This window comes from Pleuronectes platessa, chromosome 6 (genome assembly GCF_947347685.1).
Source record: "Pleuronectes platessa chromosome 6, fPlePla1.1, whole genome shotgun sequence".
NCBI lineage: Eukaryota > Metazoa > Chordata > Actinopteri > Pleuronectiformes > Pleuronectidae > Pleuronectes > Pleuronectes platessa.
The window spans coordinates 12,640,049-12,658,040 of NC_070631.1; the positions used below are offsets into that span (position 1 = coordinate 12,640,049).

The 17,992-nt window shown below is 44.6% G+C and overlaps 2 protein-coding genes across 9 annotated transcripts in view; one reads left to right on the forward strand and one right to left on the reverse strand.

Moving 5' to 3' along the window:
- Window positions 1-5,510, forward strand: part of lrp1ab (low density lipoprotein receptor-related protein 1Ab) — an 86,795-nt gene extending 81,285 nt beyond the window's left edge. The window contains exons 83-89 of the mRNA XM_053425153.1: window positions 671-832; window positions 1,009-1,180; window positions 1,441-1,542; window positions 1,667-1,740; window positions 1,827-1,920; window positions 2,788-2,932; window positions 3,598-5,510. Of these exons, the coding sequence (XP_053281128.1) occupies window positions 671-832; window positions 1,009-1,180; window positions 1,441-1,542; window positions 1,667-1,740; window positions 1,827-1,920; window positions 2,788-2,932; window positions 3,598-3,735 (887 nt within the window). The 3' untranslated portion in view covers window positions 3,736-5,510. The remainder of the gene's footprint in view (window positions 1-670; window positions 833-1,008; window positions 1,181-1,440; window positions 1,543-1,666; window positions 1,741-1,826; window positions 1,921-2,787; window positions 2,933-3,597) is intronic.
- Window positions 5,511-5,643: 133 nt separating this feature from the next.
- The window catches only part of fmnl3 (formin-like 3), a 33,813-nt gene continuing 21,464 nt past the window's right edge, over window positions 5,644-17,992 (reverse strand). The window contains exons 10-26 of one of the 8 annotated variants that reach the window (XR_008338853.1): window positions 17,406-17,480; window positions 17,206-17,316; window positions 16,949-17,098; window positions 16,250-16,351; window positions 15,676-16,036; window positions 15,218-15,310; window positions 15,004-15,128; window positions 13,716-13,918; window positions 13,328-13,631; window positions 13,163-13,243; window positions 12,903-13,032; window positions 12,009-12,169; window positions 11,729-11,830; window positions 10,464-10,556; window positions 10,214-10,334; window positions 8,653-9,341; window positions 5,644-7,126 (exon numbers count right to left, since the gene is read on the reverse strand). Coding sequence is in view for 6 of the 8 variants with exons in the window: in XM_053425154.1 (XP_053281129.1) it covers window positions 9,250-9,341; window positions 10,214-10,334; window positions 10,464-10,556; window positions 11,729-11,830; window positions 12,009-12,169; window positions 12,903-13,032; window positions 13,163-13,243; window positions 13,328-13,631; window positions 13,716-13,918; window positions 15,004-15,128; window positions 15,218-15,310; window positions 15,676-16,036; window positions 16,250-16,351; window positions 16,949-17,098; window positions 17,206-17,316; window positions 17,406-17,480 (2,304 nt within the window). In the remaining 2 variants the exon portion in view is untranslated. Of the gene's footprint in view, window positions 7,127-7,174; window positions 9,342-10,213; window positions 10,335-10,463; window positions 10,557-11,728; window positions 11,831-12,008; window positions 12,170-12,902; window positions 13,033-13,162; window positions 13,244-13,327; window positions 13,632-13,715; window positions 13,919-15,003; window positions 15,129-15,217; window positions 15,311-15,675; window positions 16,037-16,249; window positions 16,352-16,948; window positions 17,099-17,205; window positions 17,317-17,405; window positions 17,481-17,992 lie in introns of those variants that run through there. The other 7 variants (XR_008338854.1, XM_053425157.1, XM_053425159.1 and 4 more) reach the window with 7 other exon arrangements.

Below are 17,992 nucleotides of genomic sequence, written 5' to 3' on the forward strand. Positions count from 1 at the left end.
TTCATCTACTTGATCTACCTGAAAATCGTAGGGAAGATGATTCATTAACTAACTCAACAACTATGGGATGGTTTTAACCCGCTGTGAGTGAATACCCACAGGTCATTAAGTGGACATTTTTTCCTTGTGAGGAAAATGTATCTAAATACTGAGTTAGAATGATACTCAGCAGAATTCATACCTCTGGCAAGGTCCAACAATCCCTCTAAATTAAATCAGGCTGCACTAAATTACAAACACTCATAAACATGCCTGAATTTTTTTTACCGAGGCCTAAAAACTTTGTTCGTATCCACTCCAACATTTAATAGGTTCTTTCTTGGTTCGTGTCCCAACCCTCCACCACATGTCCTGCAAATCCATTCAGTACTTTTTGCTGACAAACAAACAAACAAATAATCGGATATGAGGCGAAAATATGATGAAGTAGTGAAGTAAACGACAAAAGCTGTTTCATTTGCTTTAAACAACTTCCCCTCATTCTTTCGATGTCTGGTGGAGCACTGATGAGCATCAGGCGTCACAGGCTAAAAAGGCTGCTGCAGAGAGAAACACTGTTCTATATGTTTAAACCAGAGTATGTGTTGCTGCAGCCTTTGTGAACTCAGTTATAGTTTCACTTAGTAGTAGATTTCTTTTAACTTTTAACTTCTGTTCTACCTGGATGCAGGAGCTGCAACCTGCAGATGTCCTAAGGGCTTCACGGGGCCAACGTGCAACCGGCAGACTTGTCAGGACCACTGCCTGAACGGAGGCAACTGCTCGGTCAACATGGGCAACCAACCAACCTGTAGCTGCCCAGCAGAGTACCAGGGAGACCAGTGCCAGTACAGTAAGTGCTACAGGAATACGTTGCTTCAGAGTTTTACTGGATGGACGATAAAATGTATAGTAGCCTTCTGATGTACACTACTTACACAAAATGGCGGTAAAACTGCCACACCTGATCTAATGAAGAACATATGACTGTGACTCCGCACCTCTCACATCTCTCCCTCTGACCCTCAGGTAAATGTGAAGGCTTCTGTGAGAACGGTGGGACGTGCTTACAAACCTCCAACAGCACCAAACTGTGCCTGTGCACCACCGAGTACATTGGGAACCAGTGCGAGCTGGACAAATGTCTGTTCTGCGGAACGGGCCAATGTTTGAAGTCGTCCTCGGGGGAGGTCTCCTGCAGGTGGGTACACCGTGGAACGTGGACGCTGCACAAAATAAACTAGACATGGACTTGTAAATGTTTGCTGACATCGTAAATATTTGTTCACATTTATTCTGGACGGCTCGGTGACTAGTGAGCAGGGTCAGATATCACACTCCTTGCAAGTTCCCAAAATATGTGGATATCTGAATATTGCACCCACATTCAATCATTACAACATACAGATATTAATGCTGCTGTGTGTGTGTGTGTGTGTTTGTGTGTGTTTGTGTGTGTAGCTGTCCCAATGGTCAGACCCAACCCAGCTGCTATTCCTGTTTGGACTTCTGCGCAAATGGCCAATGTACAGTTGAAACTCGCACACTGCTTCCTCAGTGCAAGTAAGATACGACACTCACCCCCGACCTGAACGTACACACTGTGAATTTCTCTATTTTTCTAACTCGCGTACACAAACACACACACACACACACACACTCTGTAACTGGCTCGTTGTGCGTCCAGGTGTCCTGTTGGATGGAAAGGATACAGATGTGAATTCGCAGATGCTGCTATGGATTCTTCTACTTCCAGTGGAGGTGAGCTGCACCTGACTGCTGAGTGTCGTTGGTATAACAACATGCACTTTGCCCTTTGTTCATGTTATTTTCTCTCTCTCTCCCAGGCACGGCCTCCATCGTCATCCCGGTGCTACTGCTGCTCTTACTGGCACTGCTGGTGGTTGGCGCCATCTTGTGGTACAAGCGGAGAATGCGCGGGTAGGACCTGGCTTCAGAAACCTTCTTTTTAACCAAACTCTCACTTTTCACCAATCTGGTCCTCACACCTGTGCTCTCTCTCTCTTCTCCTTCCCTCCTACCTTTTGATAACCCTCTATTTCCTGTCTCCCAGGTCTCTATGGCCGGGCAAATCTCGTTCTCGGTGCTCGCGGTAACTTTTATAGGGTTACATCATATATATATATAGTGTCGACCCACAAACCCTGTCCCCTCCTTTTGTTAATGCCCAATCAGAATGGCCATGCTTCTGTTGCCCATTCTGTTGGTCAGTGCAGAAAGCCTGTCTGTTTGTCCTTGCCTGCCATCTCCTGTGTTTCCTCCCTGGGGTTTCCAGCCCAGCAGCTCAGGGACCTATTGACTTATCTGAAATGGTTTTACTGGTGATGCACAAACAATTGAACTGTTTGTCCTCATTGCATCTCCATACCTTCCCTTGTTGACATGTGTACATGATGGGCTTACGCCGTGTGCTTGATTGGTAAAACGTATTTTATGTAATTGTGCATCAACGTACAATGTTTAAATGCTTGCAGTCGGCTGAATATATGCAATGTGAGAAAATCCAGCATTCTCCACAATAGACATGCTGCTGTATATTTTCCGGGTTTGATCAAATGGCCTTTTGACAAAAAAAGCTCATTTGACAAACTTTAGTACATGTTGTCTTGGTTTTGTGGATTGTGTGTAGCTGGTGCCGAGTCAGTACCTGGGTTATGATTCGTTTACAGCAGCTCTGAATTGTTTAATTTAAGGTTTCTCCCCAAAATATGTAATCATCTTGTTTTAAATCAAATTTTAAACGTATTGCTTTGATGGTCATTTTGTTTATTCTATGTCTGCCTGCAGTGCCAAGGGCTTCCAGCACCACCGGATGACAAATGGAGCCATGAATGTTGAGATTGGAAACCCTGCCTATAAGATCTATGAGGGCGACCCTGACGATGACGCCGGGGAGCTCCTGGATTCCGATTTTGCTTTGGACCCAGACAAGGTACCCCAGATAAAATCACTCTTGTTTTAACGATTAACGATTTGAGAGGAAGAAACATTTTTTTCACTTACGTCTCGTGGTATCTAACCAGAAAGATGGTTTTATAATATATTATGATGTCAGTGAGGTTCTTGAATATGTTGAAACCAAGGCTCATAGCGTGCCATGTGCCACAAGCCCGGTTTCCACTGACATGAAATGTGCCAGTTTTTAACCAAAATTTCCAAAATAGGAAATTTGGCTTTGCATGGATAGTCTCCTCATTGGTCGACACAGATCGGATGTTTTGGTCTTCAGCCTCTTTTTTCCCTCCTGTGGACTTGGAGCTTGAGTAATGTTTTAAATCACATCTCCATGTGCTTCATTATTTTTTAAAAAAAAAAAAATATTGGTTGCAATTTCTGAGATGGTTTAATATTTTTTGCCATTTTCACTCTTTTTACGATCAAGTTCAAAAATGAACATAAAAACACGTGGATGGAAATGCACCGACAGATTGTAGGACCCCAGCTGGCAGACAAACTATAGAACATAACTAACATGGTGGCAAGAGGCAGATGTTTAATTTAACCATCCATTTATAAGCTACAAAATGTGGTAAATGCTCCTTCCCAATTTTTTGAAATGTCCCTAGAGTGACCATGTCATTTTCCTTTGCTCCACAGCCCACCAACTTCACCAACCCGGTGTATGCCACACTATACATGGGCGCCCACAACAGCCGCAACTCTCTGGCCAGCACAGATGAAAAGAAGGAGCTCCTCTCCCAGGGCGACGAGGACCTGAGCGACCCACTAGCGTAGAGCTCGGCATGAACTGAATTCTGCCCACGTCGCCCTGCCCCGCCCGACCCAGCGCTGAGACGACCAGCTCGCTCGTCTTCTGCCTTTACCAACTGAAAAGAAAAGCAACAAAAAAAAGCAGGAACACTGTATAAAATGTATAAAATGAAGGACTACTTTTTTTAAGTGATTGCAGTATTATATTTTGTTCTTTGACAAAAAAAAAAAAAAAATCATCTGGTGATGAAAAAGGAACCATTTTATAGACATTTATTCAGTTCTTTTTAATTTTTTGCTCACCTCCTCCTCACAATCTCACGCATATAGCCACTACCTCTGTGCAAATGTAAAAGATAGAGCGATCCGGATGGCCGTGGAACAAATTTAATTTTTTATTTTTGTATGAATTGTATAGGGGGGAAAAAAAGAGAATATTGTTCCATCGTAGAAGACGTCGCCAAGTCTTTGTTGTTCCTGAAAGAGAAGTGTCAGCGTCACTATGAATGCTTCCTGGATGCTGCTTCGGCTCAGTCTCTCACATCGATGTGCATATGTACGTTTGCTGCTGGACGTCTAAAGGGAGTAATGAGAAGTTGTTTAACTGCACATGTACACATGGAGGACTCGGCATCGCGGTCAGTGTCTTCTCTGTCGTCCCGAAACAAACCTACATTCAAGTGATTGTCTTTTACCTCCTTGCACAGACTAAAGTTCTATACATATATATATATTTGCATATATATAAAACCTATTAACAAAGTGTCTTGAGAATATACCCAGGAATACAAACATCAGTAACAAATAGCAGTCTGTACTTTTTAACAGTTTTTTTTTTTTGTTTGTTTGTTGTTTTTTAAGTGGTACAATTGACCGACCTTGTGTCAGAAGTGAATGAGTCAATGGCAGTGTGTGAGTGTGCTGGATGAAGATGATTGTAATAAAGTCCACATTCCAGGAGGAGCAGTCTGGGATGGAGATCTGTGGCCTTTTGGTTTAGCCTCCTGCAGGACACTCGGGACAGCAGCCGGACTTTGCTCTGAAACTGTTCTAGAAAAGTTCTTTTTTCGGGGGGGTTGGGGGGGGAGAAGTGACAACAAGCGTCTGTGAATTCTTTCCAGTCATCACTGAAAAAAACGATCTGCAACGAATAATTAACTGAGAATGGTAACACTTAGCTCTCATTCCTTGTCTCTTGATTGTAAACGTACTTTCAGGAAAAGCCCTTGGAGCCCGTTTGATGGTACGTACTTCTGTGGGAGTTTTTTCCTTTGTGTGTGTGTGTGTTGTATGTAATTACATGAACATTGTAATTTAGGTTAATGCTCATTGTTGAGTGCATTCCCAGTTAGGAGACTGATTAGCTTCTTGATAAGCATTCCTTTGTTAATTCCTTTGCCTCGCTGCTAACGCTAACCATCAGTCAGTCAGCCTGGTTCTCTGTGTGTCACCATGCTGCTTCTCACTGAGCTTCTCCTCAGCCTCAGCACCCCCCCCCCCCCCCCCCCCTCCCCTGCACGGTGCTCTCACACATCCATCCTAGAGGAAACCCTCACGGCTTTTATCTTTTTAACAGTATTCATAACGGGTTCTTATGTTTATGCTTTTTTTTTTCTTTTTTTTTTACAACCTGCTCTGTTAGATTTTCACCTGACCATGTAAATTAGAACAATCATTTTTCGGTTGGAGAAACATTTTCGGTGGCGAAACCCACATGGATACTTGTGGTTCTGATTGTTTTGTTATGATTCTATTTCTTTTTGATATAAGAAATTAAATGGATTTTTATAGTAGAACTACACGGTGGCTCTGTCCGTCATTTGAGAGGATGGAGAGGAAAATCGGGAAATGAATATCAGCTAGCTTAAAAAAGAATTGAAATTAAACATGAACACACTTATAATACTTTAATAATAGACTTTGGTCTTATAGTTAGATAATTCATCTTGTTTATTAAAAAAGAAAGTGTCATCTTTCAGTCAATAGACAAATATAATGGATAATTTCTTCTAAAAAGTAAATTTCTTGATTTCAATGTACATTAATGTAAAGAATAGTGTCTCATACAACGAAAGCCAAATGAATTAGTGTACAAAGTGTCGCTCCCTTAAGTTACAACCCGGGCTGGAAGTCTCCACAGCTGTTGGGAGGAAACTCACCTTCTAGGATATAAGACAAATCTTCACAAACAACATCTCTTTAAGATTGGAAACATCCTTCATCCATCACCACATCTATAGCAGGTTAACGTCATCCGAGGCCTCAAACAGCAGTCCGCTTCTTCATACAGGTGTCACTTCCATAATGTCACTTCAAAGTGTGACAGGAAGTGTTGTCAAGGCGTTCAACATTCAGTTTCTAACAAGGCACAGAAACATAATGACTCAAGTCAAATCCGAGGAAGCTTTAAGACATCGATGCACTAAAGGTAAATAGAAGAGCGATCCTCAAACCCTTCTTCTCCTTCTTCTCATGTGCCTTAAGATCTGGAGATTTACACTTTTTGCATATTATCGTCGGTATTATAAGGCTAATGTTACAAGTACAAGGCAATGAAAACAATATTTAACGAATGACGGGTGTAAAACAAACTTATTATGGCTGAACCATGAGAAATAACACTGGTTACACAGGAAATAAAAGGCACTTCTTAAAACAACAACATGAGACATTCAAGAAAGTTTGGTTTGGCTAGCTTGTCCCCAAAAGGAACCTGCACTGTAGATGCCCTTTCCTCCGAGATACATGTGATTGAAATCTAAACAAAACATTGTCGGTATTAAGTCGTGATTGGATGTGTTGAGTAGCTTCTCGATGATTTGGAGGAAGGTTTTTTCTTTTTTGCAAGTGTCTTGGAGGCAAAACATCCCAGCAGCGTGGTTGGCATCTTCCCTTGGCTGCCTCCCAGTCTAAGTCCTGCTATGACTGCATCATCCGAGGAAATTAATGGTCTCGGGAATAAGATCCACATGTTGGCAGGCACTTGTTAGTGAAAGTACAACTCCGTCTGCGCTGTGGTCCTCCAGTCCTCACCTCACCCCACCTGTGCTCCGACTGGTCGGGCCCTCCACGCCAACAGAGCAGTGCAAGTCTCATACGTGCAGCGAGAGAGGAGTAAACCACTGAGCTCCTGGAACGACGCCTTTGCTCGCTTCAAGTGGCGGTTAATGGCCTCCATAAATAAATAAATTACCCAGCTAACACAGAGGGCTCTGTCCTGTCCTCCCTTTTTTATTTTGAGTCTTTGTGATCTGCAGCCTCAGGGTTGAGATGGACCATCGGGACGCGGGGGTGGGGGGGGGGGGGGGGGTTTAAATGGGGAGGGGAGCGCTAAGTGATGAATAAGTGGTTTAGGGTCTCTTCCAACCGTTTCGGATCAACGCATCAGCTCGCAGGAAGGGCTGGCTTCGAAGATCTGTGAGTGGGGGTGGATAAAGGGGTGAGAGACAAGGGGGGGGGGGGGGGGGGGGACACACATGTTAGAGGACCCAGAGGTCAAACTGTAAATTCTCTCCTACGTCTACCTACTTTAACTTTTTTAAACTGTAAATGTAGCGAACATACACTCAGCCTCCGTTTTATTGGGTACACCTAATAATCTGGCGTGTTCCTATTATGTTCTCTACCTATTTGTGTCTTTGAGGTTAAGCTGAGAAACAGAAACACTTCTCTGGATTAATTCAGTTCAACAGCAACATGAACAAACTACAGTGTTGTTTTCCTTTCTCTAGAATGGGCCCTTTATATTTACACCGGGAGCGGGTGCTCACTACGGTGGCCACCTTGTTTTTTACAGTAGCCCAGAGCAGACAAACTTAACACCTTTTGAGTTTTTACGACAACTGAAGGTTATAAAAAGGTTCTCTCTCATGTTTGAAGGGGGGGGGGGGGGGGGTTAGGTGAGGGGTATTCAGCTGCAATATGAAACTTCACCACTAGATGTCACTAAATTCTACTCACCCAACCTTTAACACCTTAAAAACTGAACTCATGCAGAGAGGGAAGGACTGTTGTATTAGGTGTACCTAATAAACTGGCGACTGAGTGTTTAGTGTAGCATATTCCAAACAATTGTAGGAACTCTGCGATTACTTCTGCAGTTAAAATTTGTTAACTGTAATTAGAAAAATAAAAAATTAGCAAATAAAGACAGAAATAATGCACAATAAACATTGAATGACACATTTCCACGACCTTGCATTTCCACTGGTGGCAGTGAAGCACAAGCACGGAAATCCAAGGTTATGGAAATATGGTTTCAGCAACGTTGTAACACGAATAATGCAGCAGAAAAAAAACAAAACAAACAGTGACAACAATGTGATGATCAACAAGCTCTCCTGTCTGTGGAGCGACAGCTGAGATGTCTGTGCCACTGAAGTGAGAGAAAATCTTCATTCGGGTCTGTGACAGTTTTGGATTCAGACTGTGTTCGTGCACATGTGATTGAATGTGAGAGCCTGTTGACCAACTAGCAGTTCGGCACACTGCGGATGACAGTTAGCACGGACAAAAACATGGAGGACGTTGATGACAGGTGAGACGTGAATGAACAGTGGACAACATGCAACATGTAATAGGAGGGGGTGAGGATGATGATGTTTAAAGGTACAGTTGCGGTTTAAAACTGGACGATAATGAGCTGAAAACTAAAGACTGAGACCTGGTGGACAATCAAATCACTAATTTTTGTGTTTTAATGACTGTTGGGGCTAGCTATATTGAATTTCTCTAAAACCAAACACAAATTTGTTTATTAAATAATCCTCACTATAATCATATACTGATATTCTGTGTGGTAAAGCAGATCTCAGTGTCGTAAAGCATCTTTTTGGTTTGCGCCCGAAGCACTATAGCTGAAGCAGCTGACATCACTGTAGCAGCACACAGGACCTGGAAGGCCAAGCAGGCCGGGTGTCAGCCGGGCTGTACCTTCCTTACCCTCTCTTAGGAGTGGGAAATACTGTCATTAATCTTCTTCTCAGCTGAAAGGGAGGGGTAGAATCAACAGTGGTGGTTGAGGAAAGAAGAGTCACATGTTAGCCGGAAAAAAAACCCAACACCAAACAAGTTAGTTTCATGGAACAAAGCATCGTTGATATAAAAAAACCAAAACAATTAGCCAAACCTCTTTATCGTCAGCTTCATGAAAAGAAACGATGCCAAAAATGATGCACAGCCTTTTAGAAGTATCATGCATGATGCTCTGACGTGATCATTTCATCACGTCTGATTGCACTGTGAGTGTCTCCATATATTTTTCGCGCGCAACAATATGCTGACACTTCTCTTTTTTCCTTTCTGTTCCATGTAGCTCTGCGTCAGGCAAAGAGGTTTGGCCGACTCCTATCACCCAAATGGCCTGATAGGAGTCTTCTCTAGTGGTAGTAACACAAACAACCGGTAATGGCCCAAGTTAGTTCATAGGGTAAGGGGGTTGATGGAGGGTGGAGGAGGTGGGGTGGTCATGCTGCATGCACAGTGGTCGGGAGGCGCACGAGAGACACCTGGACAACCTTGGCATTAGGGAGGGGAGGGCTAGCAGTTGGCGTCGTCGCAGAGGTTGGCTTCACAGAAGAACCGTGAGCCGCGTTTAGCAGTGCGGGCTGTGAAGGGCACGCTCTTCAGTACTGGGGGGGGGGGGGGGGGAGGAGGGGGAGGAAGAGAAAAACACGTCACACCTGAGACACCTGCGGGGAGGAAGGGTGGGTTGGGGGGGGCGGGAGGAGCACCGGACCACCATCGTGTTTCATACAGGAGATGATAATGAACGTGAGATAAGAGGAGCTTGTTGTAGCTCCTTGTAAATAAAGAGCCTCAGGGGGAGTTTAATAGGATTAGGACACACTTGAGTTTAAGCATCAGGTGCAGAGACAGGCTGTTGCAGCTCTGATAGTAGCAGCGTAGAAGCATTATTAACATCACTACAACTGACAATGATGCAACATTCGTATTATTTACATGATAAGTACTGAACACTGATGATTTCCTGAGGCTGTAGATTCTGTATATTCTCCAATTGAAGCCTTTATATATAAAAGTTTTTAATATATGTGACTGTGGCTCCTCCTGGTGGTGGACTCAAGAAGGACACTTGCACAGTCCCCAATCGGTTTTCACTGGGACTGTCGTATTTTTCTACACACAAAATTGTCATCAGAATCCTGTAACAAAATACTACTATCACAAAAACTCACAGAGGCTTTAAATAAAGATCCTATAAAGATCCTGAAGTTCATTTACAACAGGAATCAAAGTACCTGCCTGACTTATCAACATATTGAGGCTCAGCAGCTTTAAGTGTTGTTGGTCTCAGAAGTAACGAGACAGGGAGCAACTAGCTGCTACGTGCTGTGCTCCAGATGAGCTTGTGTCTGGACCACGTAGCACAAGGTGCATTTCAAAGGATCCGAGCAGTGAATGACCACAGTCATCCTCGGCCTGGGGTGACCCGGGATGCTGGCCCCCACACGGGGTCTTTTCAGGGTGCTGTCTGGCCCACCTGTAATGATATCCTCAATGGTGCCGTCCTTGCCCTCGTACACGGGCCGGTGGTCCTTGGCTTGCCGCTTGCGCAGCTCTGCGATCAGCTCCTGCTGCTGCCTCTTCTTCTGGGCCTGGACCTGCAGCAGCCAGGAGAGGATATTTGTGCTGTTCACTTTTTTTCTTTGGCACGCCACAGAGCTTTATTTAGCAACGAGTAAACATCTGATAGCTTTCATTCATCTGCGTCGCCTGCACTTGGGCTGTACCTTAGGTTCCTGCTGTTTAGCCTCCTGAGCCAATAACTTCTCTCTCATTGCTTCCTCCTGCTTCTTCCTCTGCTCGTTTCCCACCACTGCATCCTGTCGAGGAGACACAAAGGTGAACAGTCTGTGACAAGAGAACTAAAGCTACTGGGAATCCAAGCCAACGCACGTGTGTGGACCTTGAGGGTGGAGAGAGTGGGTCAGAGGTTGAAGTGAAACAGGGAACACACACTTTGATTAACTATGTAGATGTATTCTTTCTCCTTCTGCCTCCCCACTTCAACCACACAAATACTTTACACTCAGACTAAATGGGTATAAAACTTACTATTTGACATTTGATACACTAAAGCAGTTTTCTTGCTGAGTGCCAGACAAGAGGATTTATACCATATCCTCTCAAGCTGCAAGGGGAAGCTGGAGCCAGTCCCAGCGGACAAAGGGCGAGAGGCAAGGTACACCCTTGGACCGATTGCACGGGCAACATATAAAGTATAAAAGCCATTCTCCCCTCACATCTACGGCCAATTTAGAGTCTCCAAATAATCTAATTTGGTCTTCGGAGTGTGGGAGGAAGCTGGAGTACCCGGAGGAAAGCCATGCAGACACTGGGAGCAAACTCCACACAGACGGGTTTCAACCAGGAACCTGGTGAGATGACAGTGCTCACCACTGTATGGAAACAGTGATAGAGGAAGCGCTGCACATAGATACACAATGTGTTTAAATAGAAAAAATGGTTGTCAAGACTTAAAAAGCTCTATATGATACAAACTATTACACAGTGGAACTGATCTTCTCATCTGACTCTCAGCAAGAAAGTGAGTCCCTGTATTATCTATTAACTATTATCTAACTATTTGAGACACATGTAAACACAAAGATGAACAGACGTGCACATTAATCCTCCTGCTGCACATTTCCTTGAGCAGATCCCATAAATCCCGGCCGAGAACAATCTCAGGAAATGTGCTGTGTGGCGGGGCAGGGCGAGGCTGTCCAGGGGTAAAGCGGGAGGAGGGACGGAGGAGGGAAGAGCCAGTCTAAACACCACAGCTGCAGCCCCAGAGTCAGACCCCAGCTGGCCTTTCCTGTTATTTGGCCTCGCGCTCTACGCCACGTCCTGTGGCACGGGGGCGGCCAAAGTTCTGCCCCGGCTCTGCTCCGAGACAAACCCCAGGAACTCCCCCGCCCGGGCAGCAGGGACAAGCTGCTCCTCGGTCGGCAAGACGCGAGGAGAGAGGCGACCTCTGCTCGGGGGTGCTCACCTTGTAGGCTCTGATGAAGCGCACAAACACGGGGAAGAACACCGCGGGTGGAGTCGTCTTGGCGCTCTCCCCGAAGTAGTTCACCACATTGTTGAAGGCTTCCTAGAATCAGGAGGGAGCACAGTGCCAGAGAGGGAGACATGTTTGTAAACACTGTTGAGTAAGCATTCGTGTTTTGTTTTTTTAACGTGTGTCAGAGGTGAGTGAGGTGCATGTGGGAGAGGAAGCGTATATTCAGTGGATACTTTGAGGTTTAGAGGGCGAGGAGAGCGTCGGATACCTCGGCTGTCTTGGCGTCCTTCTGCAGCTTGTCCAGCTGTGATTCATTGGCCTGGACGAAGGCCTTCAGGACCGAGTGGTCGTGGAGACTGCACTCTCTGCGGATCAGGTCCATGCCTTTCCCCAGCTCTCGCACATCCAGCAGCACATTCTCCAGAGACACTTCACACACAGGCAACGGAAATTATGCAAACTTGTTTCCATACATTTGTCCAGAAATGCTGGTATCCATCCATCCCCATCCACCCACCATTATCTATACTGCTCAAAATGCCTGCCCACATTTATGACTGTTACTGGAAGTACCTATCTTTTCAATATCGTTGCTGCTCTCTTCATGTCTTTTCTCATGAATGTTTTAAATATAATTTTATTGATGTGATCTGTTACACACAGCATCTACTGGACTTCTGTCCGTCCTGGGAGAGTGATCCCTCACTAGGAAGTCGCACCATCTTAAGCCCTGTGAGGCAAATTGTGATTTGTGAATATGGGCTGAGCAAATAAAAATGTGCTTGGTTACTGTAAGAATGAGAATGGGCGTCTTTGCTCCCACTCATATATATCAGTTCCATGTGTCTGATTATTAAAATTTACAGTAGATCCATGATTTTTCAATTGGAAATGGTGAAAATTTAAAAAAAATCTTTAAAAAATCCCCATTTCGCCATGTGAAAGAAAGTGAAAAGAAATTCCTGGATCTTCCTCGTGATCCAGACCAACACCAAACTTGAATGAGTTCTTTCCTGACCCATACTGCCTCCTTCTACCAGGTTTCATAGAATTCCGTCCAATCCTTTTTGTGTTATCTTGCCTACAACAACGAACCAACCAGCAAACAGACACAATGCCTTTGACGAAGGTAACGACAGTTTGATGTTTAGTGTAAACTCACCCGCTGCAGCTTTATCCACAAAGTGAAGTTCATTGCAGAAGTTGGCCAGTTCAGGGAATTTCTCTTTTATGATGAGAGCTATGTAGTGGAGCAACGTCATTTTTCTGTCGGTGGACTTAGTGTCCAACAGCTGTGGAACAAAAATATATTAACATAACTGGCTTCATCAACAATAGCACTGCAAATATACACAACCATGGGATATATAACAGCATAGTAATAAACAAAGTAGTTAAACAAGATCTCCAAATCCTACTCACCAGATCAAGACTTTGTAATTTGAAGCCATAAACACATCCTCTCTTGCTGCTGTTCATGTAGTTCCCCAAAGCTAAGATGATCTTCAAGTAAACCAGAGGAATGAGTGAGTATGAGACACCAAAGCCACGGCTACAATAACACCAGACGAAATCTAACCCTCTTACCTCAAGCACCCTCCTCAGCTTGGGTGAGGATTTGACCGATCCCGAAGAAGCGATGACGGCGTTGAGCTGCGGCGTGAGCATGCTGACGTTGTCGGCAAAGTTCCCGACAAAGGTGATGATGTTCATCCTCTGCGTGAGTCTCTCAATCTTGCTGAATAACAGCATGAAGCGGTCCTCCTCCGCCAGCTGGTCCAGCGGTCGCCGCTCGCGCTCGTACTGACGCAGCACCTTGACCTCCGTCTCCGTGGGCAGGAAGCGCATCAGGCACTCCACGAAGTCCACGGGTAAGGCCTTGAGGTCAAACCTGAGCACAGATCATACATATCAGTAAGTTGTTCCATCTTATCTCTGTTTCCAAACAGATTTAAAGTTCATAACAAGGGCCTACTTCTCTATTGCTTTGCAGATCTCCTCTGAGGACTTGTTGGCCTTCCGCAGCGTGATGGCCAGGTTCTTGGAGCGATTGGCTTCCAACAGGGTGACTTTGTTCACCGTCTTCTGGGCCACTTTGCTCTTTGTGCAGGGGTGGTCCACAATCGGACCCTGGGCTCTGGTTTTAAAGAGCTCCTCAAACCTCTCCACATCCAGCTCCTGCAGATGAGGGACAGTTGAAAACAAAGGCTCAACTGACATTTCAAAGGCCTTGAAAACATGTCCAGCTTCTCACTAACACCAAAGTGGCTTCAACATGAAAGTTGGATCAGTTCCGGTTTTTCACATGACATATTTCTGCATATTTTAGCAGTGCTCTTCTCATTGTTTTAAAGAGGGCAGGACTCAGTTTGAAAATATTTCCAATGTGCCGATGAGGATTCATCCACATGTGACTCAAACTGCGATGACAGCTGCTTGGTTTATGGCTGCTTATGCCAGCACTGCCTGAGCTTTTGAATGTTTTATACTCTTAATAAATAACACATGAGAATGTGTTTTCACACAACTTTCTGTTTGTTGCTGAATCACTTTTAAAATTGTAATCGAATTTATTTAATCAGACAGTTTCATTGAGATTTCTGATCTGTTTTTCAAGAGAGACCTGAGAAATTCACAAAAGCAAATAAATACAACACAACACAAAGTTAATAAATAGAAGCAACATAAGAAGAACTTAATAAAAACTGTTACGAGAATAATAAAAACATCAGATAACAACGATTTAAAACCACCAAGGGGAATGTCAGATTGCAGCTCAGGCAATTTAAAAGGTGCATAAAACCTGAAGCCAGTTGTACAAACATAAGTGTGAGCATTATTTTAAGTGTTATCGAGTTTTAAATGAGAGAAGAGATTCATCAGCACAATTTTATAAATGTGTAAGGAAGTCCATCCAACACAGTGTGAAATTTGTCCTTTGTGATAGAACTTAACTCAAACTGCTGTTGATGAGGCAGCTTGACAGGACAGAACACATGAAGAAGTACTGAGCAGTAGTTGTACAGTTAGTAGTAGACCAACATCATCTAACTGTACAAGAATCCTGTTTTGATTATCTAATTTTAAGTCAAATATTGAATATGACTTTATTTATGACAGTCTGGTGTCAGGTCAAATTCCTAAGGGTTTGTATAAATCTACCAGAGTCATTTATTTAAAGTTGTAAAGATTTGAAACCAAGTTTCCGGAGACAAAGACATCAAAGTTATTGATGAAGTGTGAGTTTCATCTGCTTGATTTACCTCCAACACACGTTCATCATCAATCTCATTGAAGACCGTTCCATTGATCTGATTGGGCTTCAGGGCCGTCCAGTTGAACACAGGCAGGCGGAACTTCGTCTTGATGGGCTTCTTGATTCTGATGGCTGCAAAATATATAAATGTGTTAACTTGAGCTCTGTCTGCAGTAGAACACACAGTTAGAGATGCTCATGCTTAAAGATGTGGCTCTCACCTGATAGACCCAAACTCAGGATAACTGAGGGACAAGCATCTGGCAGAGGTGGACCAAGGGGAGGAAGCGGTGGTGGGGCTGGTGGACCTACGCCTGGAATTAAAGTGGAGACAATATTATTTATTTATCCTTTACTATTCTCTTCATACCTTATTGCCTTATTCATTTTGCATCCGCTGAGTTTTTTGTTCTATATGTTCTGTGGTATCTTGGCTCAGCAAGTTATCATAAAGAAGTGAAAGAGACAATCTGCCTGCACACATGCACACAGGAAACCAGCCTTGTTTCCTCTTCCTGTCTGGGTTAGAGAAACATAACTGTGACCCATCACCTGGCACGGATTGACAAAAAGGGGGGGACCTCAAAATAGACCTGCACTGTGGCCCTGTACTCAATGTAAGTCAACTTTCACATGTATGTGTCACCAGACATAGTCATTATGAGTCATGGTCTGTCACCTAAGGCTGAGGGCAGGGGAGGGGGAGGTGGTGGAGGTGGGGGAGGCGGTGGGGGTGCTTCACTGGCTGGGGGTAAACTGCTGTCTGGCCCTCCCGGTTCCGTCCATCCTGCTGTCGGGACCAGAGACAGCTGCCCGATGTCACCCAGAGGGATCCCGAGGCCAGTGCCCCCCCCACCACCCACACCAAGCGTCTCGATGGCAATGTCTCCATCGGGCTTCTTGTGCAAACGGATGGTGCCCTGCTGCTCCAGCTCCAGCAGCCGCCTCTCGATGTTGAAGGACCTCTGGAAGGCGGCGTCCTTCTCCTTGATCACCCTCCTCAGGGTGTTGACCTGGGTGTTGGTCGACTCGTACGTCTCCTGAGCGGGCAGCAGGGGGCGATAAAGAGCACAGCACAATGACTCCACAAGCCAAAGAAACATCCTGTTTCCTGCTGACCTAATTTGCTATCACAGCAATTTAGCTGCAACAAACATCTGAGACTGATCTTTTGCGAGAAAACACAGTGCAAGCAAAGCCTTTCGGATGCAAGGCTTGCAAGCAGCAGTGCGTCTGTTCGGCTGCCAGCTCACCCGGATTGCTAGCAGGTCCTTATCTTTCTGAAGGAGCAGCTTCTCCAGATCAGCTACTTTCATCATCGTCTCATTCTCAACCTCCAGCACCCGCTCCGTCACCTGAGGAAGAAGAGAGGGATGAGAGGAGGAGAATTCAAGAACCGGACCGATATCTCCCAGCTCCACTCCCTCCTGCTCTCTCCCCATATACACTGTGCATGATCAATAATAAAGAAGGCACATCCAGAAGCATGACACAGCAAGAGCTATGTGACATAGTGCTCATAGTTTTGATTTGGACCAGATTACACATGTTGTAAAGGAATTCGTATGGAATCTTCAGCCTCATCCTCCCCCAACATTCATGACCCCTGAGAACAGAGTTTGTTATGAAATTCCTCGAGTGATGTCAGGGCTGCCTACGACCTTTCCATGTGAAGAAGGTCTTTTGCAAAGCAGCGTGGGATACAAAAGCCAACTGCCCAGAAAGAACGAGCCGGCAGCAGAACAATATTAAGACTGTTTCGCGCAAAGCATTTTTCCAGTGTTGTGCACCCTGTCATTATCCTGAACCACTTGTGAAATGCAAACACCGACTAGATTTATAATTACCACGTAGAAACAGCAGAGTTAAGTACATAGCTGGTGAACCACAACAATCTCATAAATGGGACCAGAGAGCCGTGTTGGTGGTCCGGACTGGGCGGGCACACTCACATGGGACAGGTGCTCCTCCAGTTCTTCCACCTTCTCCAGCGCCGCATTCTTGGTCTCTGCGTCCTCCAGCAGCCCACCCACGTCGAAGACGTTGTCCAGGTAGGCCTGGATCTGCACCGACAGCTTGTCACTCTCTGTGTGTTTACATTTCTGACACGAGGAGAGAAAGAATCAAGATGAGGGATACTCCACACACACTGCACTGATTGAATAGTCTCTGAGTGAGGATATTTTATTAAAAGATGTTGTCTCCTCACCTCCAGGTAATCATCCAGTCCCAGCTTGGTGAATTCATACTGCAGGTGGACCCTGAAGTTCATGTCCTCAACCGAGTGGACCACGATGTTGACGAACTGCATGCAAGCAACCTGGACCACAGACACACAGGATAAGACCCAAAGGTATTTAAAGGGGATAGACACACACCAAGAAGAATCCATCTTGGTTTAACACTTGCCATGAAGTCGATGTTTCCCTCCTCACTGCGGAAGTGGTCCATCAGTCTCTCAAAGCGATGCTTCTCCTTACACACCTGAGAGGCAAAATATTCAGCAGTACAGAGGTTTGCTCATTGAATCCATGGGGATCATTTAAAAAAAAGAAACAAGATATTACATTATAATTTTAGATGGAATGTGATGAGAAATAAAAACCAGGGGGAGAATAAATTATATAAGTTTAACATGAAGCTGAAGTGGGAAGAATGAGATGTATAAAACGTTCCATCTTATGTTAAAATGTTTGTATTAATCTATATTATGTTGGAGCGTTTTGCCATTATTGGAGATGCCATTTATTGACACTAAATGTAGCTCACCATAGATTTGTGTAATTTGACAAGAAATAGGCACCACTTGTGCTTAATGATTATTCCAGAACTATGCTTCCACTGTACTCTATTATTTCATGTGACTCAACATAAGTGAATAAAATGTTTTGTGACGTTTAAACACATTCCAGAGTTCATATCATCCATCCCAAGAGCTGTATGTAAACATAGGACAGATTCCTCGATTCGCAACAAGCTGGTCATGGGAAGGGACG